General features: G+C 41.3%; 1 protein-coding gene and 1 long non-coding RNA gene across 2 annotated transcripts; one reads left to right on the top strand and one right to left on the bottom strand.

Annotated features, from left to right (window-relative positions):
* Positions 1 to 4,252: 4,252 nt before the first annotated feature.
* Positions 4,253 to 8,186, bottom strand: LOC116445520. The gene is made up of 2 exons (XR_004240802.1): positions 7,239 to 8,186; positions 4,253 to 6,856 (listed from the first exon to the last, which is right to left on the bottom strand). It is a non-coding gene; the product is annotated as an uncharacterized LOC116445520 (long non-coding RNA).
* A 7,561-nt stretch (positions 8,187 to 15,747) lies between these two features.
* Positions 15,748 to 24,941, top strand: CALM1 (calmodulin 1). Its single transcript, XM_032112173.1, has 6 exons — positions 15,748 to 15,959; positions 18,968 to 18,998; positions 19,927 to 20,070; positions 22,115 to 22,221; positions 23,674 to 23,809; positions 24,041 to 24,941. Exons 1-6 carry the CDS (start codon positions 15,957 to 15,959, stop codon positions 24,067 to 24,069), a joined length of 450 nt encoding a protein of 149 aa, XP_031968064.1. The 5' UTR covers positions 15,748 to 15,956; the 3' UTR covers positions 24,070 to 24,941.
* The last annotated feature ends 242 nt before the right edge of the window (positions 24,942 to 25,183 follow it).

Genomic DNA, 25,183 nt, shown 5'->3' with positions numbered 1-25,183 from the left:
AAATCAGCTGAACTCTTTGACCCTCCTATTGTCTGCACCTGCACGGGATCCAGTGTGATCACAGTATTTTCTACTGCCCATTATGTAAATCAAAGTTGTAATTGTTTCTTGTGGTCTCTGAATGGAAACTGGCTCTTATGGCCGCTACTTTGAACAAAATGGTTGAACTGTCCAAAACCCAACACAGTTAGCATGCTCTTCAGACTTCATTTTTTCATATTGTCAAACAGATCCCTTTGTAATTGTACGGAATCTCTTAGCCAGATAGCACAGGCAATCCCATGTGGCCATCCACTGAAGCCAAGAGAATTTCTGCAGGGATGGATCTGGTAGTACAGCATGTTGAACTGAGCTCCCTTAAGCAAGAAATCAGCACAAGTGTACAAATCCAACTGTGCCTGAGGGTTCTGTTTTGCAGCCATCTGTACAGGCTTTTATTGTTAAACAGAAGTAAACCAAATGTTGGACTAAATAATACCCATTGATTTAAGCATGGAGGTAAAGAAAATACACATAATTATGAAAGCTGAAAATAACTAGATAAAGCTGGTTTGAATTATTGGAAAACCCAGAAAACATTATGTTTCAGTAAAACACTAAGCATCCACCCTAAGACATGTTGACACTGCAAATTAACACCAGAATCCCAATATGACATTTTAAGATAATCAGATCTAAAAGATACAGCCAGCTGAATGCAGTTTGCTGTATGTCAATTTCTCAGACAAAAGAAGAGAGCCAAAATGTTTCCTCCTTTGTAATGGAACATAAAATCTTGCATCATTTTTGTAGAAGAAAGAATGTGTTTGATTACTGTTTGCCAAGTCAATAAGTAATTGCTTGGTGAAATATATTGCTGCAGAAATCCACCAAGGTCAAGAACTGAGTAAATTCTGAAAACGGGCATGAATACGAAACTACCTGGAGCTGTGGTTGCTCACAATAACTCTGGAAGCCTTTTTACATGTCATGCTTCAAAGTTAAGAAAATCTCTTACTGTTAAGGTTTAGAATACCGTCCTTCATGGGGATGGACTGTTTCCTCTTACCAGGAACAAGTACTTCATTCAAGGACCTCATCTTGCCATGGCTGTAGAAAGATACTGACCTAGTCTGATCTCCAGTCTGATGCAGAACAGTATTTTCTACATAGCAACCTCTGAGCTTCCTGTGATCTCCCTGCTGTTTTGGAGCTGAAGAAAGCAGAGGAGATGCCAATTTCAGGTAATTTTTTCCCCCATTTTGCTTTATCAGTAACAACCATTTTAAGAATAAGGCACATAAACAATGAAACCAATTTATAATCTTTTTTTCTCAACATAGTAAATCAACTATGTTTTAATCTCTGCAGTTAGGTTGGTTTTTTTTTTTAAATGCAGCTCTGCACAAAAACTTGACCCACATTCTACTTTCACTTGTACTTGGGGCCACTTTAAGCAGAGAAACACAGCGAGGGTTTAAGGGCTAAAGTGGTCTCTGATTCAGACAAGATCAATAATCCCATTAATTAACAACATTATTTTGCCTTTTTAACACTCTTTGCCACTATTTGTGGCAAAGGAGGCCACAAATTGAATATACACGAGCTGTGGAGCAATCTCCACTGCAAAAGTAGTTCTAAGCAGTCACTAACCATGCATACTGTGAAGTTTTTGTGTATCTCCACTATGCTTTGGCACAGAGCAGGTTCTCTGCAGCCTGGAAGCTCCTCCACCCTGGAGTTGTGTATAACCAGCAGATAAGATCAGCCAGCTGATGGGCAGTGTTTTGGCTGCTGTCCAGGTTAGCAGCTCTTGTCTCTGCACTGTCATTGCCCTCACTGTCTAAACCTAGTCAAGAGCCACCTTTTCCAAGACTTTGGGACCAAGACAAGTTCAGAAATGTGACATGGATGGAGTGTAGGCATATGAGGAAATGAAGCCGACTTCTTTTTCTGGAGATGAGGGAAGCAAGCTACAATTTGGGACCTCAGTATATGATTCATGGACACGGGTGCAGAAGTAGCATAAGAGGGCCGGTGTGGACGCTTGTATCTTCCTGCACATCCAGCACATCAGTCTGGGGACAGAAGTATAATGCTACCAGTTGCACCAAATGCCTGCCCCTATCCAACAGATTAATCCTGAGAGCCCCTGCTCTCTATTAGTCTGTTTTGTTGTCATGGAATCTATGCTAGGATGGATAGCAAACAAGTTAAAAGTTTACATCCAGAAAGTCAATTACATGCTGAGACTGATCAAACCAGCACCACAACGAAAGAAGGCTCAGAACCATAACCTCCTGCCATAAAACCTGTGATAGAATTAAATCAAACAATTGGAGCAGCAGGGTACTATAGAAAAAGCTCACTGTGTAACAGCCTAGTTGTAAGAAACCTGACAGGATATGGCACACAACTACTGACTGTAGGGCTTTCCATAAAGCAACTTGCTCTTTAACAGCCCCTGGTTCTCAGCACAGTAAATGCTCTTCTGTGGGTGGGTGTGTCAGCTACACAAGCAATGGTCTTTATGATCAGTTTGTGCTGAATATAGTGTCTTTATGATGGCTACAAAAAACACACACCAGTAGGATAAAGAAATAAAAGAAGTACCATGCAAACTTGCTGGGTGGAAATGAATTCATTTATACAGAAATTCTAGCAAGTAAATTCTCAATATTACAAGAATTGAAAGCTGTGGTATTCAGAAGGACTGCAAGCTGGCTACCAACAGCTTTACAAACTTCCATATAAGACTGGCAAGGTCCCTGACACCTTCAGTGACACACTAATCTACCACTGTGGTCCCCATTACTAACCTCTGAAACCATACCACAAGAAGCCAGCTATGCTCATTCTTGTATTCTATTTCAACTAACTAGCATATATCGGGTTAATCAAATTTGGATAGCCATTGAAAATAGTCAAAGACAAATCTTAGAAACTATATTCCCTAACTTGGTAAGAGGTAAATTCAATGGAGGATGGCTTAAAACTATTTAATATAATACTGAGGGTTATATAATGCAGCTACAGAGGAGTTCATATAGCAGTTTCTAGGAATTTTTCAGATGAGTGCCACTCATATAAAAATCATACTGTTATGCCAATTTGCTGTCATTCCTAGTCTTTCATAAAAAGATGTGGATACCTATAGTAGCAGGAGATTGTTTGCATTGTAATATACATGCCATCAATGCACTTAGCAAACCCTATGCTCACTGGCTATCATGCTGAGGATGCACCTGCCTGAGCACGCCTAGAGCTAAGAATTAGGCAGTATGAAATACTCCTCTGGTATCTGCATCTGGCAGCAGGTCTCCAGTGAGACATGTATATGGCAATGGGTCTGAATGTGTATCTGTATCCACCTTCAAAACTAACCACTTTGAAGATAATGTAAATTTTGAACACGGAAAAATTTGCTGCTATCATATAACATAGGTGGTTTACAGATTTACAAGTTAATTTCTTGTTGACTGAAAAAAAAAAAAAGATGTCTTATTTTGTACTGTTTAAGACACAGCAACATATGGCATGACCTTTGAGATACAAGATAACTTTCTCAAACAAAATGCCAAGCTTACCTAACATCCATCTGAAACTGGAAAACCTTTAGATGAAAAACAAATAAAAAATGATGTATGACAATAATGAACTGATTCAAGTAGTGAAAACCAATTATGCTAAGAATTCCTTGTGGTGGCAGGCAGTACTTCACATCATCAAAGTTAGTTCACAGTAATCTAAATGGCAGTTCATTCTTAGTGTCTTTTTCCAGCAAGAGTAGCAGGGTAGATGTGACTATTTGCAAATGACACTAAATGGAAGAAGTATAATGTACAGTATTTTCTAGTACAGGTACAACTGGGAAAAATCAGGCATCCTCCTATGTGTTTAGATTCCAGGCACTACCAGATTTTCCAGCAGCTGGTAAAACTCTTCAAAACTTCACTGAATGCTGGACAATTTGCCTATCTTAAGTGTTCCACTACAACATCTGACTGTATCACAACCACTTAGATCAACCACTTTCCTAACTCACCCCAAACTTTTCAAAAGCAAAGTAATAAGGTCTTCCTGAAGAATCCTTTTCACTTAAAAATAAATTTGCACCAGTTAAAGAGAAAATAATGTATAATAATACTTGATGTACTAATTATAACATTCTTGTGTTCTTGTGCATTTGTTCTTGGCTGACCCAAAAGTCACTTATCAAGTTTATCTGATATCAGCTTTTATAAAAATAGAAAATAAAAACAAACAAACAAGCATCATTTTAGCAACTTTAATAGCTTTGCCAGAATTTAATCACTTTGGCTGAAAATTGCCATGATGATTGTTTGCTTTGGCCTGTACAAACTTAACTCAAAACTGCTCATAATAATACTCTAATAATAACAGCTGCAGAAAAGCTGTTATTATTAGAAGAATTAATTAGAAGAATTAATAATTTCATCTTTAGAACAGGCCTTGACTAGATTGCAGCAAATACAACACAGTCACACTCCAAAGAAAGAGGCTAAAGCAAAATTCTGAACAGCTACTCACCAAATAGCACCATCTAACCTGAATGCTGAATCAGAGAAATCAGACAGGGTTCCCCAAAAAAATTGCATATGATGATGTTGTTCCAGGCTGTCATATAATGTAAACAACCAACTTTAGCTTCAACTCTTCCCAGCTTTTGTATGCTTGAACTTGCAGTGTGATACCTTTATTTGATTGTGTTTACGTGTGTACACCTGCATGCACACATAAATCCCACAAATATACAAATTAAACAGAAACAGTACATCCAAATGGTGTGAGTTTCAGAAGAAAGCACACATTACCTGTAAAGGAAAAAGTCAAACTATTCACCTAATATGAACATGTAGCTCCACATTCTGTTATTTGGCAGTACCATTCAGGCTCCATAAGATGGCAGACCTGCATACATTTAACAGATGTTGGTGTAATGACATTGCTTGTAAATACATTGGTTTTTAAATGGTTCCTTTAAATGGATGGGGCATGTTTTCAGTCAGAATGTTTAGAATGTGATATATTTAGAACTGTAACAAACTCTGCTTATCACTCCATACTGCCTTTGCCATACAATCTGATGGCTTTGGACATGGCCTACATAAAGCACTCATAAGAAAATAAAATGTAGCATCATCACTCGAGCTGATTGATTGGGAACTACCATGATTTGAGCAATGTAATTCTTTCTAATAAACACATAATAGGTTTTTATTCCCATTGATTCATTCTAGAACTTTTGGTCATTGTAAGCTAACTCGTAGAATATATTGCTGCCCTAAACACACTGAAGCCCTTGAGGTTATCTTTTAAATAGTCTGCTTTACAGGAGACTGTTTGGGGCAACAATTACTTATTTGTTAACCCTGAAATTGGTATATTTATTTTGAATGATGGGATGATGTCACTTCTAAAAGTTTTTTTCAGGTTCTCTGACATTAATGTAGTTCTACTATTTGTACAGTCATTATAGTATTATTATAGCAAATTAATACAACAGATTTGTTTTATGAATCATATAGGTTGTTCTGGAAAATACTCCAGAACGAGTTGATGCCTTTAGCAATGCTTTATACCAATTTCCTTTCTGTTTTTTAAGACGTCAACCGCCTTTAGATCTAAGGTGTTCAAACGTTAATTTTTCAAAAACATTATCATACTTAAAATGACCAGGTAAGAAACAGAATGAGTTTGCAGTCTCACTTTTATGTTTCACTTTAGCAAACTTGGACTCATAAACGTTATTAATTACACAGGCATATAATTTTCCCATAAAGGTTTCATTGCACTTGTTCCACTTGGCTAGGATTACAAGGAAAAGTGGTTAGATTGTTTTTAATATTTTGAAAGAGTTCTTTGGAAAAAAGACAGTAAGAAGCGTTCATGCCAGCAGGAAAGCAGTTTGTACTCAGTAGGGCTCTGAAAAGGAAATCACGATAATTTTAAATTAAAAACTGATCTACTTCCAGGTAAGCAAGTGGAACAAAGAAAACAAATTACCAAGGAATTTAACTCACAATCCCTATACTAGCACATCAAGTGTGTTATCCTGAGAACTGTAGTTTGGAAGAAAACTTTCATTGGAGTGAAAAAAATTGGGCTGTTATGTTCATATGCAAATTTGTAATTTTTTCATATGTAAACATGTTCTTTAATAATTCCTTAACAGCAAAACCGTATTTAAAACACTGCTCCCTGACACATTCACAGGCTTCTTGCTGACTCACTCTTCAAGAATGAGATTTTGAAAAAGAGCAATGAAAACACTCCAGTAACAGAAATACTGAAGAATTTAGATAATGAGCGTCTGTAACCTACTTCTACCTTTAGACACTTACTGCATCAAGCTTCACAGATGTGCCAGGAAGTTCTTGCTGTTTTGAAACCCCCATCGTTTTTAAAGCACTCCTGTAAGCGTCTTACTAGTGCAGACGATTTTGTTTGCTTCTGGTTTATCTATGTTTATTTCAATTAGAGACATACAAAAGACCCCACACGAGTGGTTATGGTATCTCTGCAGCTCCTTATGCAACACGGCTTTGGGCCAGTGGGTTTTGGCCAGGCCCAAGGGGGCTACCAGTCCCACATGAATGCAGACCAACCTCACGTGTCTCAGCATAGCTTCGCGGTTCGGAGCTAATTTTGCAGAAGCATCTCTTTTGTGTTGAAAGATTTTGCAGCGTTTCAGCAAGATATTTCAGCGATCAGTCATCACTTCGCCGTGCATATCCTCCCCCAGCTGCCACTCAAGCTGTCACTTGGAATGGCGGTCCAAGGGACGCTTCTCACACGGACAATGCAAGGGCAGCATAAGCAGGTTTGTACTGCCACATTTTGCACCTCTGGCACCCTGTGTTGTAGAAAAGGATTGAGAAAAGAGGCTTTGTCTTTCTGCTGTTTTTTTTATGTAAAAACCCTGCGCTAAAGAGGTCACCGACTAAGGAACAGCTTCTTCCTTCCTGCCAGCTCTGGCACATGAGCCAAGCAACTGCTATTGCTGCAAGCTGCAGCGGTACGAAGAGGCGGGAAATCTAGCGCTGGGACTGCTGATGCTGCCGGGAAGGACCGAGAGCGCCCAGAGCTGGCCGGTGCTGCGGGCAGGGCCGGCTGCAGGCGGCCGCTCCCGGCGGAGCCGCGGCCGCCCCCCGGCAGCGCTCAGGCACGCGCACCCCAGCATCCTCACTTGACGCATTGCAGGTACCGCGCGACCAATCAGAGGCCTTGACTCTTACCAGATAACCATTGCAGAGTCCCGTTAGCCAATCAGGCGCTCCTTGACAAAGTGCTGCCTCAGATGCCTCAGCACCGCTTCCGTCGGGCTTCGCTGTGCCAGGCAGCGGTAACCTTCCGCCAGAGCATGTAGGTCCCGCCGCCGCCCAGCGGCTCGCTGGCGGGAACTACTCGCCGAGGGACGGAGGGAACCGGGATCGGATCGGCTGCTCCAGCGCTGCCTCCCCCTCGCTGGCGCTGCAGGACCTGGCTGCGCGCGGGGTGCAGCCGCCATCCCCCGGGCAGCGAACGGCTGCCGAGTCCGGCATAGAGCCCTCCCGCTGCGGCCCCGTTGCCTGCGGGAAAGAGGGGGAAAACAGGGTCCCTCGGGAGGGCACAGGAGGCTCCGGGAAAACGAAGCGGTTTGTGCTGTGCCGCCCGGGCCCCCGCTGTTGGGTGTAACGCTAATCGCCATCGGCAGTTCCTGCGTGGAGAGCGGGAGAATCACCAGCGCCGAGCTGAGCCGAAGCCTCGGTTCAGGCGAATCCTAAAGTGCCTCCAGAGGAGCTGCAGAGCTGCCTGTGCCAAGCCGGCAAATGGCATCTGCGAGGGGCACAGCTGAGAGCCCTGCAGTGGCTCTCGGTTAATTGCGGATGCCGCCACAGCGCCTTCGGGAGAGCCGGCAGGAGCCGCAGTGCTGAGCGGCCCCGGGGAGAGGTGCGAGGGGCAGGGCATGAGGGAAGCCTGGTGTCTTACCAAATAACTTGGATCTTCTGTGGCAAGGTGAAGTCCCCAGCATACGGACAGCTGTTCCACTATATCATTGCAAACACCTACCAAAGGTGTACCTGCTTAAAAATCCACCTGCTTCCCCATACCCGCTGACCAAGTAATAAATGCACTTCACTTTGAAGTGCAGGTTCAGGTGTAGCTATGTTTTCATGCCAACACAATTCTGCCGTGTGAGATCGCTCTCTAAAGGATACTCCCTGGCCCCACTGGAGGCTGAGGGATTGGTGCAAGGATCTCAGGACAGAAAAATTCTAGCAATAACAGGGTTTTTTTGAGATTTAAGCTAGATGACTATTTGGCACCCATGGACCCATCACAGAACAGAGTTCATCTTTTTTTTGCACAAGCTTGTGGGCCATCAGTAGGTCCTGAGATAACAAGAGGAGACAAACTAAAGAAAGAAGTGGGAGGAGGAGTAGGAAGATATCTATGTTTAAGTGATTTAACCCCATAATAGTAATAACAAAATAGCCTATTTTGAGTCTTTTGCTTTTTGCTTATTTAATGCTGAATATCTTGTTTCAGTTATATTTTAGTTGAGAGGATTGGTGCTCCATAAGCCCCTAAAATAGAATATGGAGATAGAGACAGCAGAAGCAGAATGGTTGCCAAAGTGAAATGATCTGGAGTGCTGAGCACTGCATCAGCCCACACACAGGCCCACCCTGAGGGTAGTGATGCAGAGAAGTCTTAGATGGTGCTCCCTGCCTGGAAAAATGATGTCAGTATTGGCAGATCTGAAACTAAACCAAAGGCTAACCAAAATAAACTCATTAAATGTACTTCCCTTCTATATAGCATAAAACCCCCCATTCTCAGTGCAGTGCACCTTTGTGTTAAGCTTGTGCTCTTTAACAGCGCTGCTGACAGCTTCACAGCCAGCACATAACAGTGCACTTACTAAATATAAGTACTTCATTAGCATCTAGAATACTTCTGCTACCACAGAAATAACAACAAATAGCCATACTGTGGGGAAGGTCAATGCTGCTTGCTAGGAAAGGTGTGTACAAAGTGCTACATGCCTGGGACAGACCGGATTTTAGGCATATTTTTATTCCACAGAAGGTGATAGCCTCAGAATAAAGCAGGCAGAACAGTTTAATTAGGTAGCTGATGTGAACTGTACCCTCACAAAAACATGGGGAAGAATATAAAGCCCCATGGGACAGCTCTACTTTTTAAGTTTACAAAGAAAGATGGATTTTCTTGGTACAATTTCTGGAGTTTCAACAATGGTGGGAGGTGCTTTATGATGGAGACGCATACTCTGAGGGTTAGACATTTTAAGAGGCTGAACTTCACACGTGCTAGTGTCCCCAAAACTAAAAAGCTGAAGTTCTACACAAAGAACTGGATCAAAGAGAAACATTAAGGGAGATATCAGAACCTACATTCTGGAGGCATCAGATGTCCCTGTTCACCACAAGACTTTAAAAGAGATGAGCCCTTAGGAGAGGACTTCCTAGGTACTGCCGTGGAATGTTCCCAGGGGAGAGGCAGTCTATTGGCTCTCTGACAATATGCTACAGAGATTGGAATTTATAGTTTTATACTAGAAATGCATCTTCTCTTCAAGGTTGCTGAAAAAGTAGGGTTTTTTCCTCCCCAGAAGTGTTGATAAGTTGGAGAACTTACTTCATTATGAGGTGGCTTTATTACTGGTGCATTCACAAACAACATAAAATAGCTATCCAAAGAAGTGTAATGATTCCATAGTTTTCTTCCTGTATGTAAGACAAAGGAAGAAGTGTCATTTGGCAATGGTGCTGCCTTCCAGCATCTGTAATTTGGAATGCATCTATACTTCCCACCTCAGGCCAGCTTTGCAGTATGGCAGATTAGAATGCTGGATGTGTCTTGGATGACAGTATTTGACATCCATTATTAATTCAGGTGGTTTTGATCTTGTAGCTTCTTATCCTTTAATAAGATTCTATTCCAAACTTATTGAAACACCTCGATTCAAGTGTATGAGGGAAAGGAAGGAAAGAATAAATCCCTAACTGATGCAATTAACATGGATTTATTAACTTCAGGGCATGTTTACATTGCTGAAAATCTGTAGCAGAAATTATGATTCTGATTTAAAATTATGATCACCCTTGAACCGTATATGTGGAGTTGTTGAAGTTTTTACCATTAGCTGTGGCATGATGTAGTGGGTTGAACCTGAGTTGATGGACAGACTTTTACAACAGATTCACCTGACCCAAAGAAATTTCATTTAACGTAGACCTACTACAAAATTACAATTTGGAGTTAAGTAAGGGAGACTTGGCCATTCGAGGATGTATCTGTGGATTTTAAATACCTGTCTGCCTGTATCATATATATTCCTATATTTGTTAAACTTATCTGGGACTTTTATTGCAAAGTTGATATCCCAATTTGCTCCACAGGAGTATTCAGATGAAAATTGATCACTCATGGTCAAAGGGGAGGTATAAAAAACAATGCAAACAGCTCGTTTAATAATTACCATTATGTAAAAAAGCAATTCTAAGTATCTGTGAAGATTTTTTTCCTATGTTAAGCAGGACAAACTGACATGAGGAGCAACATTACTGGGAATGAACAAACTGATTTCCAGCCTTTCTTCAACACTTAAATTCTGAAGGATATTTGTTTACCATTGTTTATTGTACCATTATAAGCTATATATTAGTTCAAAAGCTGTAGCTAATGGCAACAGCTGTTCAGCTTTTTTCAGTTCTAATGCAGAAATTTGAACATATAAAGTAAGCCAGTTTTTGACCCTCTCATTTTTCCAGCATATTCTTAAGAAATAAAATGCAAACTCAAGACATTCCTAATAAGGTGAATCTGACAAAAATGGTTTGTTACATTATAGCACTTAAAATTTTGAGGAGTGCATCTACTTAAATTAGAAACAGAGTTTTTCATCTATCATTAGAATAACCATTCCTATAAGTATCATGCTATACAGAATATTTTAAAATATATTTATGGTAAAAATACATTACTTTCCTTTGACAGATGCATTACCTGGACTCATTGTCAGGGAATATAGTTCTTATACGTGTGTCTATCAGCAAAGAAGCAAGACCTAGGTATGCTTGACAATGTGATGGAAAAATATGAAATACTCAGCAAACACATAATACATAAATATCCTTTCCTCTTCTGCATTTGATTCTTGAAAAGTAGTGGATACAATTTGCCTTTTATCTGTAAAAACACTAACGGTAACAAAACACAGAAAAATGGAGCGAGTAACTTGTTTATATCATGAATCATCCAATGTTTACCTTTCTATGAAACTGGCAATTGCAAAAACTGAAAAGGAAAATCCTGTTTTCACATATTCCAATGTCTCTAGAGAACTCTTTATAGGACAATGAAGAAAGGTTGGGGGTTTTAAGACTATGCGGAAAAGTTTTTTTCTTTTTTCATTTATTTGACATTGCAAGTGTTAAAAAAAAAGTAGGAAAAAGCACTTTGGTTTAAAAGAATTGTTTTATGATGCTTAACCTGCAAGCTATATGAGTGAGACTATGTGTGGAAGCAGGTCTGTAATTCCCATATTTCCACGTCTTTTTACAACAGGATCTTTAAGGTTCCCAACTCAAATTATGCTAAGTTTAAAACATGAAACTTTCAAATTATTGGGTCTCAAGGATGCCATTTTACATAGGTACATGAAAAAGAATTCACAAATTTACTTGCAATGTGTAAATAATTTAGTTCTAACTAATTAGTTTCATATCAACATCTAAAACTTTACAAGACGACAGACACTCAATGTAGGTAACAATCACTGATGATTCAATTACATAGGTGGCCTTTGAACACTAAATGCTCAGTGAAAATCCATAATTGTATGTGATTATTGATGCACACCAGTAGGAATGAGGCAAATGCAAAAAAAAAATCACAAGCATATAAAAGATTGGGGAGTTTGGGGATTTTTTTAAATTTCTTTCAGAAAAAAACCCAGTTACTTACAGGAACATGTATGTACCCATTAAAAAGTGCTCCAGGTGCGGAACTTTAAATGTTCAGATGAAAGCAACTTTTATTTTCACCTCTTGTATAAATGTGGTCAAAATCAATTCTGTTCTAGCTTTTTATTTCAATGGAGTTCCACCCACTTATTTGCAATCTTAGTGATGCTTATAGTTTATAAGGATACTTGCTTAGGTTTGCACAGCTGCCAATGGCATTTAGAATCATTAATTTTTATGGAAAATGGTGTCCCCAAAAAACATTTCTTATATGAAGGTAATTTTGTCGACAGTGTAAAAAATTGATGTACCAACAGAATTCCACCTGACTTGAAAAGCAGTACAACAAATTTAGTTTGGGTAGCTCACTGGCAATATTATACCCATGAAAACTAATCATTAATTTTTCCAGTTGCACAGATGTTGCATGCACATATATACTTGATTTTGGCTTCTTGTACATCTAACTTATTATAAACTGGTTATCTATGCTTATTGCCATAATATCAGCCTCCCAGCTGTGCATTAAATGATGTGACAACTTCTGTCCATCTGTTCTCACATCCATTCTCTCAGGACAGATGTCTGTGAAATGTTTTAATTTATTTTTCGGGGGGGGGGTTTAACTTATGTATATATAATATAAGAAAACAGGTGATGCGTGTGAGGCCGTGTTCATCGGTGCTTATGTTAACAAAGCCAGAGCTGAAAAGCACACCTTGTATGTAAGTAGTGAGGTTTATTATTTTGTCAGGTTCTCAACAGAATTCCTCCTTTATATCTTAGGCTGTTCCCATGGAATGGACGTATTAAGTCTCTGGCGAAACAAAGACCGACTGTAAGACTGTAATCTTACTATCACATCATGGCGAAATTGAGGAACGTTATACTAGGTATACTAGGTAGAATGGTTGCAAGTCTTCCAGTGCAACCATTTTATTTATTTTACAAATAAATGTATAAAATAGTGTTTTCTTAGTGTTACAGTTCAAACACAAGTCAACAAGAGCACGCTTAGAGAGTAAAGTAATTTAGAACAGTAAATTTATACAGTCAAAATTCATCTTAATAGCTGTTGCATAGCCCTCTGTTCATAGAAAAGCTCTATAGCAATGGGATGGCCAAGTTCTATGGTCTCAGGCACAAACACTGAGTAATTCCATGGCCCAGTCCAGCTCCCACTGAGATTCAGGAGATTTTGAATGAGGCTGTAGAAGATCCTGGCAAATCATTTGACATTGTATGTCATTGGAATGACAGGGGCATTTCTTGCCTGGCCACAACCGAATGTAAATTTTAAGAGAACAAAGAATACTGATCAAGATCTAGCTGTACAATTGAGTGAAAGCAGATTTACAAGGAGCAGGGAGATGCCAGTTTAGACGATTTTTATTTGCATTAAATAAGCATCAAAAGATTAGTATTCTGTTTTGTGTACATTTATCATTGCCATATGTCAATTTAGGGAAAAAATTCCCCTTAGTCAGAATGGTATTTCGGAACATGAGCTGTGAAATATTTTCAAATACAGAATGATGCAATTTAAACAGAAACTACTGCAGAACCCAACTGTGGCACCTTATTTGATCATCCTGAAATTTTTTTAAAATAAAGCAAGATAACTATATTTCAAACTACTTTAAAAGTAACCTTATTTCCAAATTTCATTTTAAATATAAATGAATTATTAACATGAACCTTCAAGTTAGGAAAAGTAGACACAAAAGCTAAAGAAAAAAAAATAGGAATAAATGCACAGCAATCCTTCTACTCAAAGGCCCTGTTAATCTTAGGCAACATTCATTGAATGTGACTGAGTGGCTTTCTACTTCACATTTCCAAGTTTCATCACGTATGTCCAAATGCTGTAATACTGATAGTTTGTAAGACAATATACATAAATTTTAATTACTTGTCTTGTAGTCTCTCCTCAACAGATAAATCAACAGATAAATCTAATCCCTTCACTTTTTAACAAGTGAAGGTTTGGATCAATGGAAGAACATATTACGTGTGCTTAAAATTAACTTTAAGGAGACTGAAATAAAGCACCCACATTCTAAACTGTCACATTTAAATGTTGGTAAGATTATTCTTCCAATAATACCTTTTCTTTGCAAGATAATTGTACACATTTATTAGCCCCATAATTATGTAGAATTCAATGTTTAACAATGAGATCTTCAACTGTGTAAGACCAGCACAATAAGTTGAACAATTTGTACATGAAAATTGTTCTTTACATATCCCTGTGAGTCTCAGAGAGTTCCAAGATTCGCTTATCCAAGCAAATACTCTTGTAGCTCACACCAATCAAACATTGCACCATGCTTTCCAGAAAGAAATTAAGCTAGAGAAGCAAGAGCTTAAAATTGCTGGTCTTGTTTGAAAATGCAAGATCAATTATTTGCATGTTCTTCTACAGAAAAAAAAAAGAAAAAAGAAAAAAAATAATAAAAAAAAAAACAGCATCACTATTTGGTAGTGAAAAAAAAAAAAGTATATTAAAAATAGGAGGCTGGGCATTCCACATCTAAAATGGAAGCTGTCTGTAAACCTATCATTTGCACACTAGCCAGCTACAAATTGGTTTTCTGACACCATTTCATATAGTAGTTGCTAAACAAATGTTAGAATGGTTTGGGAACCAAACTATAACACGTTAAATATGCTATTTTGTTTGCTGAGAAATCCCTCTACATTGCAAACAGGTAACTGCTGTGCTTGCCAACCTATCACTATGTTCCAGAAAGGCAAGCAAATAAATTGTAACTTCAGTAGCAGAGCTATTGAAACTGTTAAACAGAACCAAACTGATTTTGTCTTTATTGCAAACACTGAAAGTATGCATGATTTTTCAAAAACAGAATAGACAAATGAATTTCAAAAGATTTCCTGCTATACTGCAAGCAGATTTATCAGAATTATGACCACACTGGAAATACTGCAAGCCTCCCAATGCAGAGAGAGACCCAAACTAAAACCTTCAACCAAAAATATCTTGAACTACAAAAAAAAAAAAATCTAAGGGAACCTGTCATGAATGGAACCAAAATCCTAGATTCCAATGTGGGTCCATATTTGTTTGTGCTTCCATACCTGTTAAAGGAGGTACAATGTGAATACTACAATATATTTTTGGGTTATTACCAGTGTGGACAAAATCCTCAGAGCTGTCAGGGAAGAAATGAAGAAAACCCTCTGACATCAGGACATGCTTTTGCTGCCTCTCAGTTGCAGGCTTCTGAAGAGCCTGAAGTGACACCTCAGTTGCAGACCATCCGATTCTGGATTGGATTTCGCCGTCGTCTGGATTTTGGTGCTTGACAAAAGCCCTATGATTAATAAAAAGGCAGCTGTGCTCGCTTCAACGTTGTAGTTTTACAGTCGCTGTCGCACACGCCTTGTCACCGAAAAGAAGTGCTTTATTAACGTTTCCCCCCGTCCCCGCGCCATCGTCCTCTTCCAGGTGCCCCTCCGGGCTCCCCAGGGGAGTGCAGGCCCGCCCCGCTGGCGAGGATGCTGTCTAGAAAATTAAAAGAGCACCAGCTTGGCTGAGATGCCCTCGCTCCGGGGGTTCCAGCCTGGAGAACGGCGGGGACCCGGCGGTTAGGCAGTTCCCCGCGGGCTGCGCCGGCACCAGTGCTCGGCGAAGAGCCACTACCGGGACCGGGCTGCCCTCGCCCCTCTGGGAGCGCTCGGCCGAGGGGCTGCGGGGAGCGGGAGCGGCCCCGCCGGGGGAGGGGCCAGGCCGCCGAGGGGGCAGGGCCGCCCGTCGCAGTCACCTCGCACATACCGCGCCGGGGAGGAGGGAAAAGGGCCCCGCTCCGGCGGAGGGATACAGCCCCACGTATATAGCGGGCGGCGCAGGCTCACAGCCCGAGCACTCTGTGAGCCGCGCCGGGAGGAGGCAGCAGCCGCCGCCGCCGCTCGTGGTCGCGCAGTTCGTGCAGCCGCCGCCGGGCCCGCCGCCGCCGCGCCATGGTAGGGGGCTCGCTCGCTCGACCGGCCGGGTGTGGCACGGGGTGCCTGGGCTGGCGCGGGGGCTGGTGCGCAGTGCGCTCGCTGCGGAGCTGGGGACGGTCGGGTTGGTGGAGCCGGGCTGTCTCCGGGGAGGAGCAGGGGTGGAGGGGGAATCGCGCTGGGGCCCTTCCCGCCCGGGTCCCCGCGGGGTGAGCGGGTTGGTGGCTGCGGACTCTCCGTCTCCCCACCCCCCGCCGCCTTGCGCGGGATCGCCGCGGTGCTGCGGCCCTTCCTCTTCCGCCGCTTCCTTCCCCTTTCCCTGGGCCTGCCGTGTGGGCGCCCCGGCCCCGCGCCCTCCCACCCCGCCTCGCCTTCCCTCCCCTGCGGAAAGGGCCGGGCGTGTCTCCCCGGGGCCATGGCCCCAGCGCCGGGCAGGGCGCGCTGCGGGGCGGGGCGCGGGGTTGCGGGCGAGGATCCCGCTCGGCTCCGGCACCAGCTGCACTGCGCAGGGAGCGGGGGGGGCGGCCGGGGGAGGGCACCGCGCTGCAGCTACTGCGCCCCCCCCGGTTCCCCCCAACCCCCCCCCCCCCCCCCCCCCCCAAAAAAAAAAAAAACGCAGCCGCGGCGGCGAAGCCCATCGCTGTCTGCATTACATCATGTCTCCTCCTCTTCCTCCCGGCCCCCGCGCACCCCCCGGCCGCGGGGACCGGGGTGCAGTGCGTGTTGCTCGGTTGGAAGCGGCCCAGCTCCTGCATGGGGGACTCGGGGCGGGAGCGGCGCAGCCTTCCCCTCTCCCGCGGGCTGTGGGGGAAAAGCTCCTGCCCCCAGCCGCCCGCTGGAGGAAAGGCGATGGGGAGGAAAGGCTGGCCGCGGAGCCCGGGCGCCCTCGCTGTTGAATGATGAGGACGTGGTGTGGCCGCCGGCTGGAGAGGGAGGGAGGGGAAACGGGGACGCACTGCAGCAGTGGGTGGCTGCTGGCCGAGAAGGGCGCCTGTTGCGCCGGCGGGCTGCGAGCCTCCCGCCCCGCCGGCCGGGCGATGCCCGCCGGAACGCATCGCATCATCTGCCGGCTGCTGCGGAGCCAGCCAGCGCTGCTCACAAAAGAGAGCAAGAGGAAGGGCTGGGATTTTCCCGGCCATTTTTCGCTTCCTACGAGAGCAGTGAAACAGTTGCAGACTGACGTCTAATCGCTTTTTGGCAATCTGGGTGTTCCTCGACTACTGTCTCTCCATCTCCCCTTCCCATAGGAGAAGGGCTGACATCACCAGGACAGGATTTGATGACTTGGCTGGGTGGGTGATGGCTCCTGGCTGGGTACCTTTGTCCTGTAGCTGTGGTAAGGGGTAGTGGCTGTGCCTGTTGCTCGGGAAGGTGAACCCCTCGGCAGTGTAGGGTCGGGTTGTGTCCTCGGCATCGCCGGGTATGCAAAGGTTTTGGGGTTTTCTTGTGTGGGTTTTTTGTGGGTTTTTTGTTGGTTTTTTTTTTTTCATTTGAAATACGATTTTTATAAACATTCAATAAGCCCTGATTAATGGGGCAATGAACTAGTGCTGTGGGCTGGAGGTTTTTTGCCAAGGTGTGGCTCCGTTTCCTGTTCTGCAGGGCAGTGAGTCTGTTATGTAAATTCCTTAGATAATCTTTAGGTGAAACCTCGCATTTTCTGGAAAGTCACAAAGAGTAGAGGAAGTCGAGCTGGACACAAGCTTTTTGCTGTTATTAAAGAAGACTGTCTTTAGCTGTTAGCATTTCTACCCTTTTCTCCCTCCTCCAACACACAATGGGGAATTGTTTAATCATTACATACAGACATTAAAACAAACCCCCTGCCTAATTACAGATGATATCTGTGTATTCCCCTTAAAATATAAAGCAGATTTTCAACCCTACCCTATTCCCATATGCAAGAGCTTAACATTGTATAGCTGATTAATTCTCCATTGTATTTGTTGTTCTTTGCTGCAATTAGATGGTTTTTATACTAAAATAATAATATTTTAGAGCAAAGTGTTTGCCTGCCTTCTCTGACCTACAAAATTTTCTGTTCTATTTGTAAAAACTGTCCAGTAAAATGTGTTTAAAGCGAGTTAGTACCTTGTATTCTTCAGTATCTGTGATTTGGCATGTAAAATCCTCTTTTTTTTTTTTTTCCTTACTAGGAAAAGACGTATTTTTCCATGAAGAATTAGTTAGCTCCTTTGAGTCCAAACAGTGGAGCTTTTTGTGATGCTCTATCCATGCATAGGAAGAGGCTTCTGGAAGGATGTGGCTGTCACATTTAAGCTCTAGAAAGGCCGTTTGATTGCCTGCTGAGCTGTATACCTTTGTATGCAGCAGTAGCTTCTTGATGTACAGAAGGTCATAAGCAGGCATTTTAAATCTTGCCAGTTAAAATTATATATGAAACAACCTGCATGTCAGATGAGGCACCTTAAACTGTTTGGTTGAATGGAAAAATAATAGGATGCGTAAAAACTGTAATTTTCTTTGTCAGAGGTGGCAAAAATCTCTCTAATACCGAGATGTAATTTGTAATATTGCAGCAGAGCCCCTTCTGTGGGGCTCGCAGAGGGCTGGAAGCTGCTGCTGTGAGGTGGGGAGGGCAGGCAGGGCTGGAGCCGTGGGCGGCATGGCAGCCCACGCATATACGCCCATGCTGTGCTGGGGCACTGCACCGCTGGGAATGGCATGTGCTGTGAAACCCCAACACATGGCATTGGGGATTTCATGCCTCTCTGACCAATTACGAGGAGCCTGCCCTCTGTCCTTCACTGGACCAAGTTGGATTCACCAAGTTGCAGGATGGTGTTTGCTTCTTCATGTGCATTTTCAAACCAAGTTAGCCTATATGCTTTTGGAAACAGCTGCATGGTGTAGGTGAGTGGAGTCTCCTTGTAGAGACAGAATTCCTGGTTTTGAAAGTGACTTCGTGAAAGTAATGGTAAATCACTTCTGAAATTTAAAGGAAGTGTCTCATGGATTGACATAGCTAGAGGTAAACAGTATTCTAAAATGTTCTATTCTTCATGTAGGCTGATCAGCTGACTGAAGAACAGATTGCTGGTAAGTGTTTTGATGATAATTTTTTTTTTGCTAACTCTTGTGACTAAAAGAAAATATATTATCTCAAGCATAGTGGAAAAAACAGTCTTTGACAATTTTAAATCTGTACTACCACTTTTGAAAAGCACTCACTTAAAAAAGCCCAGACAAAAATATTCTGGAAGATTACTGGTTCATTGCCTCTTAATTTAGACTGCTTATTCCTTGGACTACAGATAATGATTTTTTTTTTTAGATATTCAGACTTGAGCCAAGTTCTGCTAGATTTCTTGCAAACAAATAATTGCTAGACTCAAGTGAACTACTTAGAGTCAAAGCAGGCCTAGGTACTCTATTAAAGAGAGAAGATAAACTACAAGTGAAGTAGCAACAAATAAACCTCACATGGGTTTATTGAGCATTGTTACAAGCCAGTGTCTTTTAAATAAAACTTTTAGTGGACTGGCTGTACTTCAGCCTAGTTAGGAGAAGGAGCATTACTTGACCTTCTGGAGACCAGTCCCCCACTTGTGGCTGACGCTAATTCTTATTGTCTGCTGACTTAAAAATAAGTCACAACACTTTTGTTCCTGTAAGTCTTAATTGTAAAGGGAACCCAGTGGCTCCTTTCACTTACTTCAAACAGCTGCTGTTTGTGGAACAACTGTGCCTCAGGCAAGATGCAGATGCATGGAAATGAATTACAGAGTTGCAATGCAGATAATAGCCACATGAAATAAGTTTGAATTTACTGTGGAAATTGTGTTGATACTGTAAATAATTTTTTATTTGTGCTTGAGAGTGTTGATTTTCTCAATACAGGGACAGTTAGATAAAGAGAAAATGTTTCTTAGACTTGTACCAGGCTTTGTCAATGGAGTGCATTTTTAGTCTGCAGTTTTCTCATGCTGGTAATGTCTCTAAACACTGGGACTGTTTCTGCCTCTAGAATTCAAGGAAGCCTTTTCCCTATTTGACAAAGATGGTGATGGTACTATCACAACAAAAGAACTGGGAACTGTCATGAGGTCACTGGGTCAAAATCCAACAGAAGCAGAATTGCAGGATATGATCAACGAGGTAGATGCTGATGGTAAGTGTTGGGAAGGTGCTGTGATCATCTTTAATATGTATGACCTCCACACCTAGGCTTAAACTGCATAGGGAAGACTGACATAGATCTCTTAAAGCAGTTTCAAAATGCTGGTAGAATCTAAACTCAGAAGGATGTCAAAGATGCTAGCAGTATTCATGAGAGTAAAAACAGGCAATGGGCAGAGACAAAGTTATGCTATTTGTCTTTAATATTTTATGGGTCACAGGCTTCCTATTGCTATCTGACTTTCCCTGACCTGCCATTAACCTGTCTTTCCATCCAGCTTTTCTGTATATGTTTTGTCAGCCCATGTTGGTTTTGATAGCTTTACCAATGTCTGTGGTTTTGGCTAAGGCAAAAAATGTGTTAGGAGTGGAATAGTGTTTTCAATTCTTGGAATGTTTAGCACAACAGGAAGACACTCTATAGTCTATCTAATGCATTAAATCCCTAATAGATGGAGAGGGGCTATTGGAGGCAAAGGCAGAAAACCCTTCCCATATCAAGGCTAACAGGATTATTTTAAATGGACACCAGAAAGGGTAGCTACATACTGTGTTTCTGAACTCCACATAGGCTAACAGTTTCGAAAAGGAATAATACTTCACCTGCTCAGTGATGTCAAGCCTTTGGTCTTGTATGTTGGTTGTGATAGTGATTTTTCTTTTAACCTTTTTGTGAAAGAAAAGTGGAAGTGTATTGACAAGAGTATAAATTATTGGATTATCAGGCCATATCAATTAAACTACTTTGTTAAAAGTGTAAGTTGACCTTAATTGCTAAGTCTTTGCAGAAACTGAAAAGCTTCAGAGTCTGCAGTGGTATGTAGAGTTTGTGTATAGTGGCTTTAGGCTGCAGACAGAATATTGCTCTGGTGGATTTAAAACAGGAGACTGAGGATTTCAGATAAGTATGCCTGCCCAACTGTTTAAATTTGGGTTACACAGAATGCTTTGCTACTCTTCTACATGTTCAATGAGGATTTTTTCAAAACTCAGTGTGAGACCTGTGTTCATATTTAACTGGTACAGAAAGCTGGCCAGGATGATAAATAGCTTTGTATGTCTCAGGCTGGCATTCCTAGGATGCAAGGATTTTCTTAAACTGTATTTGTTTAGCTTCTTAGCTGTACTTGCACAATGAATTTGTATGCTTCTTTAAATCAATGGGTAGGTCTTAGTTGCACAGTGAACTGTTTAATGTGGTTTTTGTGAACTACTTAATGTGCCTTTTGGCATATAGAGCTGAATCCTGACTAAAAATCTAGTTTCTTCACCATACCACTTTTTCCTAGCTTTGAGCAGCCTGAAATTTAAATCTGTGATTTGAATTAAAGCTTAATCTTAGAGGTGAGGCCTGGATGTCAGCAGGGACTTCCAGTTTTGCAGTAAAATACCCATAAGAACACCTACAGCTAAGCTTATCAGTAATAACAAATAATGGCAGCTTTTCTTAGTCACTGGAATTTGCAGATCCCTGTTGCCCCTTAAAATGGTATGTTGCTTTTGTGGTGTGCAACTTTGGTTGATAAGGTAGTTGATTTTTAGAAAGAAAAAAGTATTTATGAACAGTTTAGTGAAGTGTGATTTTTTTCCCAAATACTAGATAACCTGGGTTTGTAATGCCATTTTAATATATTTTCTTCCTGGAGTATCCCACAACAATTGGGAGATTATAAAGAAATTAAAAGGTTAATTTTGTGGGAGCAATTTGAGGTAAAGATAAGCCTCATTATTGGTTAATCTTGAAGCATCAGTGTGACATTTTACTTGCAGCTTCAGTGGCAAATGGTGTGGCTTGACCTGGAGAGAAGGCAGTGGCTGATTCTGTGCTGAAACAAGTGGCTGCTGTGGCTACTGCATGTTGTAATAACAAAAAAGGCAGTGGTAGCAATTTAGAGAGAAGAACCAGTTAGTCTACAAGAACACTTAACAGGATCTGTTAGTCTTGTCCCTGGCTAAGTTAAATGCCAGATTTTTTTTTTTTTTGTTAATGAAGAAAAGCGTGGAAGTTTAATTTTTGAAAGTTTCTTTTTATTAAGGCAATGGCACTATCGACTTCCCTGAATTTTTAACCATGATGGCCAGAAAAATGAAGGACACAGACAGCGAGGAAGAAATCCGTGAGGCATTCCGAGTCTTTGACAAGGTATTAATAAAAGGACAGCTAGTCTTCAAAAGCAATAATGATATCTATATTTTCCTCAGTGTTTTCTCCCTTCTTCTCTAGAAGGAGTTCTCTAGGAGAGGCAGAGGAATTGGAAACAGAGCAGAGATGGTTCTGAATGTAGAACCAGAACTGTTGCAGCCTGCTTCTACTTGCTTTATACAGCAAGGTCTAAGCTTTAGGCTCATCCTAAAAAAACCATTTCTGGCCTTTCCTTAGAAACAGATTAGCAGAACTTAATGCTTGGGGGAGCGTGGGGTTTTTTTGAGATGTGTGGGTAGAGGAGGGGAATTTTTCTGTATCTTTTGACTTTGGGGGTAATGGGAAAACATTTGTGTGGATGCATGAGGTTTTATACTACCTTATGGAAGCTTTTGAAGTCAAGATGATGTCATCAGTATTTAGAGGGACACAAAGTTCCGTTTTCAACATATAAACCTTGAGATTGCTTTTGTGAAAACTCAAGAGCTCGGCTCCCTTGACCTTGCTTAAGAATACCTGGGTGGGCATGTGTCAGTTTTCTAGAACAGGGGTTCCCCTGTTTGGGTTGTTTGGATATGACAGATGTTATACAAGAATTGTGTTGAGTAATGTCTGGTGCAGCTGTAAAACTGATGCACACACATGTATGGAAGAAGACCTTACTACTACTTTTTATAGAAAAAAGTGTCAGTCTGCAGTACTTTGCTGAAAATTTGGGGATATTTTTGCAGACTAGATTAGTATTTAAAGCCACTGAGGTAGGTTATCTACTGGTGATAGCTATATCCTGCTCTAAGACAGTGCACTTGTTCAGTGTATGGAATTACTGAAGTGGCTCAGGGTGAGCTTTAGGTTTGGATATTATAAATGGGGACACTGGCTTAGAAGCGTCAATTTCTCTTCAGTTTTGCCATAAAACTTCTCAAAACTCCTTTTGAGTAAAATTTAAATACTTTCTTTGATTTTTTTCTAAATCATCTTATCCAAGAAGCCTAACATAGCCAGCTGCAGTCTGGTTATATAGGTAGTGTTAACACAGAAGAGAAAGTTGACTTCATTCTTGCTGGTGGGAAATGGGTCTCTTTTTTGCCTTGCTTAGGCAGCAAAGACTAAACAAAAACTTCTTTGGTTTTGTTTCTGTGTTTATTTTTGAAAGCTCTTTAAAAGCATTAAAAATACCTTATCACAAGTACAAGTCAAGCATGCAGTTGTTATTACAGCACAGTAATTGTGTAGAAGGATATGGTGTCATGCATGCCTCAGAAGGCAGTGGAACTAATACATATTGCAGTATGTACAGTGTGCCAGGTCTGTACATCTGTCCCAAGGCTACTTCATAAGCATAAGCCATAAGGCTACTTCAGAAGCAGTGACTGGAAACCTAGGTGTAGGTTCCAAGTTAGTCCATGTCAGGATTGTTGTTCATGGTCTTGTGTAACACTTTTCTTGTAGGATGGCAATGGCTATATCAGTGCAGCAGAACTACGCCATGTTATGACAAACTTAGGAGAAAAGCTAACAGATGAAGAAGTAGATGAAATGATCAGAGAAGCAGACATTGATGGGGATGGGCAAGTCAACTATGAAGGTAAAAAGATGCTTATCTTTACTTAACACCATTATTCAGACTGAGAAAAGCCTGTTGCATAGGGCATTAATTTTTAATACTTGAGACACTAGTTTATTTGTTTGTCTGCTTCTGTGGACAAAACCTTAGATGCTGTGAAAGGTGCCTTTTTTTATGCCAACTGTGTTTAAGACATTTTTGACTTGAAGTACTCTGGAGACAGTAAATCACAGTGACTTTTTATCTTTTCAGAATTCGTACAGATGATGACTGCAAAGTGAAGAGACCTCCTTTACACCTTTTTTCCTCTAGAAGAATCAAATTGAATCTTTTACTTACCTCTTGCAAAAAAATGTTCATTTATTCATTCTGTTTCTGTATAGCAAAACTGAATGTCAAATTACCTTCTGTCCACAAACTGCATGTAATGGTTGGTGGTCCTGTCCCCAAAAGATAAAGTTAAACATCAGTTTTACAATATAAATAATTGTACTACCTTGAAAATAAAAAAAAAGGAAGCACTTAGTGAACTCGAAAGTTCCATTTGCTAATGACTATTACACTGTTTGGGCTGGCCAGTTTTTCATGCATGCAGCTTGACAATTGAGCACAGTCAGACATGTGTATTAAAAGGAAAAAAAAAAAACCTAAAGGATCCACTCTTTTGTTCAACAGTGGATTCTAGTTCAATTTGTAGTATAAATTGTCATAGCTGGTTTACTTTAAAATTGGTTTATACCTCAGGATGGTATGCAGCAAAATGGTTGAAGGATGTAAAACTTAAAGAAAATGCCCTAAAGGTTGAGTGGTTCTCCTGTACGTAGCAGTGTGCTCCAAAAATAGGATGATCTTAACTATGGATGGCATGTCTGTTTTAAAATACTGGTTGGTTTAACATTGTCTGCATTGCACTATAGTGAAACGGGTGTCAGGCTGTTACCGTTCACAAAATTTTTAAAAGAAACCTTCACCAAGGGAGCATCTTTGGACTCTCATATTTTTAAAACCTTCTGTACCATGACTTGGAGCTGGCGGAGTAGCCTGTGGACTTCAGCACAACTATCAACATTGCTGTTCAAGATATTACAATTTATGTCCATTCCAAGTTGTAAATGCTAGTCTTTTTTTTCCAATAAAAGACCATTAACTTAAAGGTGGTGTTAAATGCTTTGTAAAGTTAAAATATATATATATAATTGAGATAATAAACCAAAAAAAGCAGTAGGAGGGAAGTGTTTCTATGAATGACTTGCTGCTAAATTATAATGCACATGTATGCAATAAGTTATCCCCTATCTTTTCAAGATGGCAAGAACTGACCTCCTGTAACCCAAGACCTTTGCTATAAATAAATGAACTTGTGCTTGCCTTTCATATTACGACAATGTTAATTTA

This window comes from Corvus moneduloides, chromosome 6 (genome assembly GCF_009650955.1).
Source record: "Corvus moneduloides isolate bCorMon1 chromosome 6, bCorMon1.pri, whole genome shotgun sequence".
Lineage (NCBI taxonomy): Eukaryota > Metazoa > Chordata > Aves > Passeriformes > Corvidae > Corvus > Corvus moneduloides.
This window is presented reverse-complemented; position numbering and strand designations above follow the sequence as displayed.

Coding starts and splice junctions, on each gene's coding strand:
- CALM1 (XM_032112173.1), top strand. Junction 22,222..23,673: donor CATTCCGAGTCTTTGACAAG/GTATTAATAAAA, acceptor CTTTTCTTGTAG/GATGGCAATGGCTATATCAG. Junction 23,810..24,040: donor TGGGCAAGTCAACTATGAAG/GTAAAAAGATGC, acceptor TTATCTTTTCAG/AATTCGTACAGATGATGACT.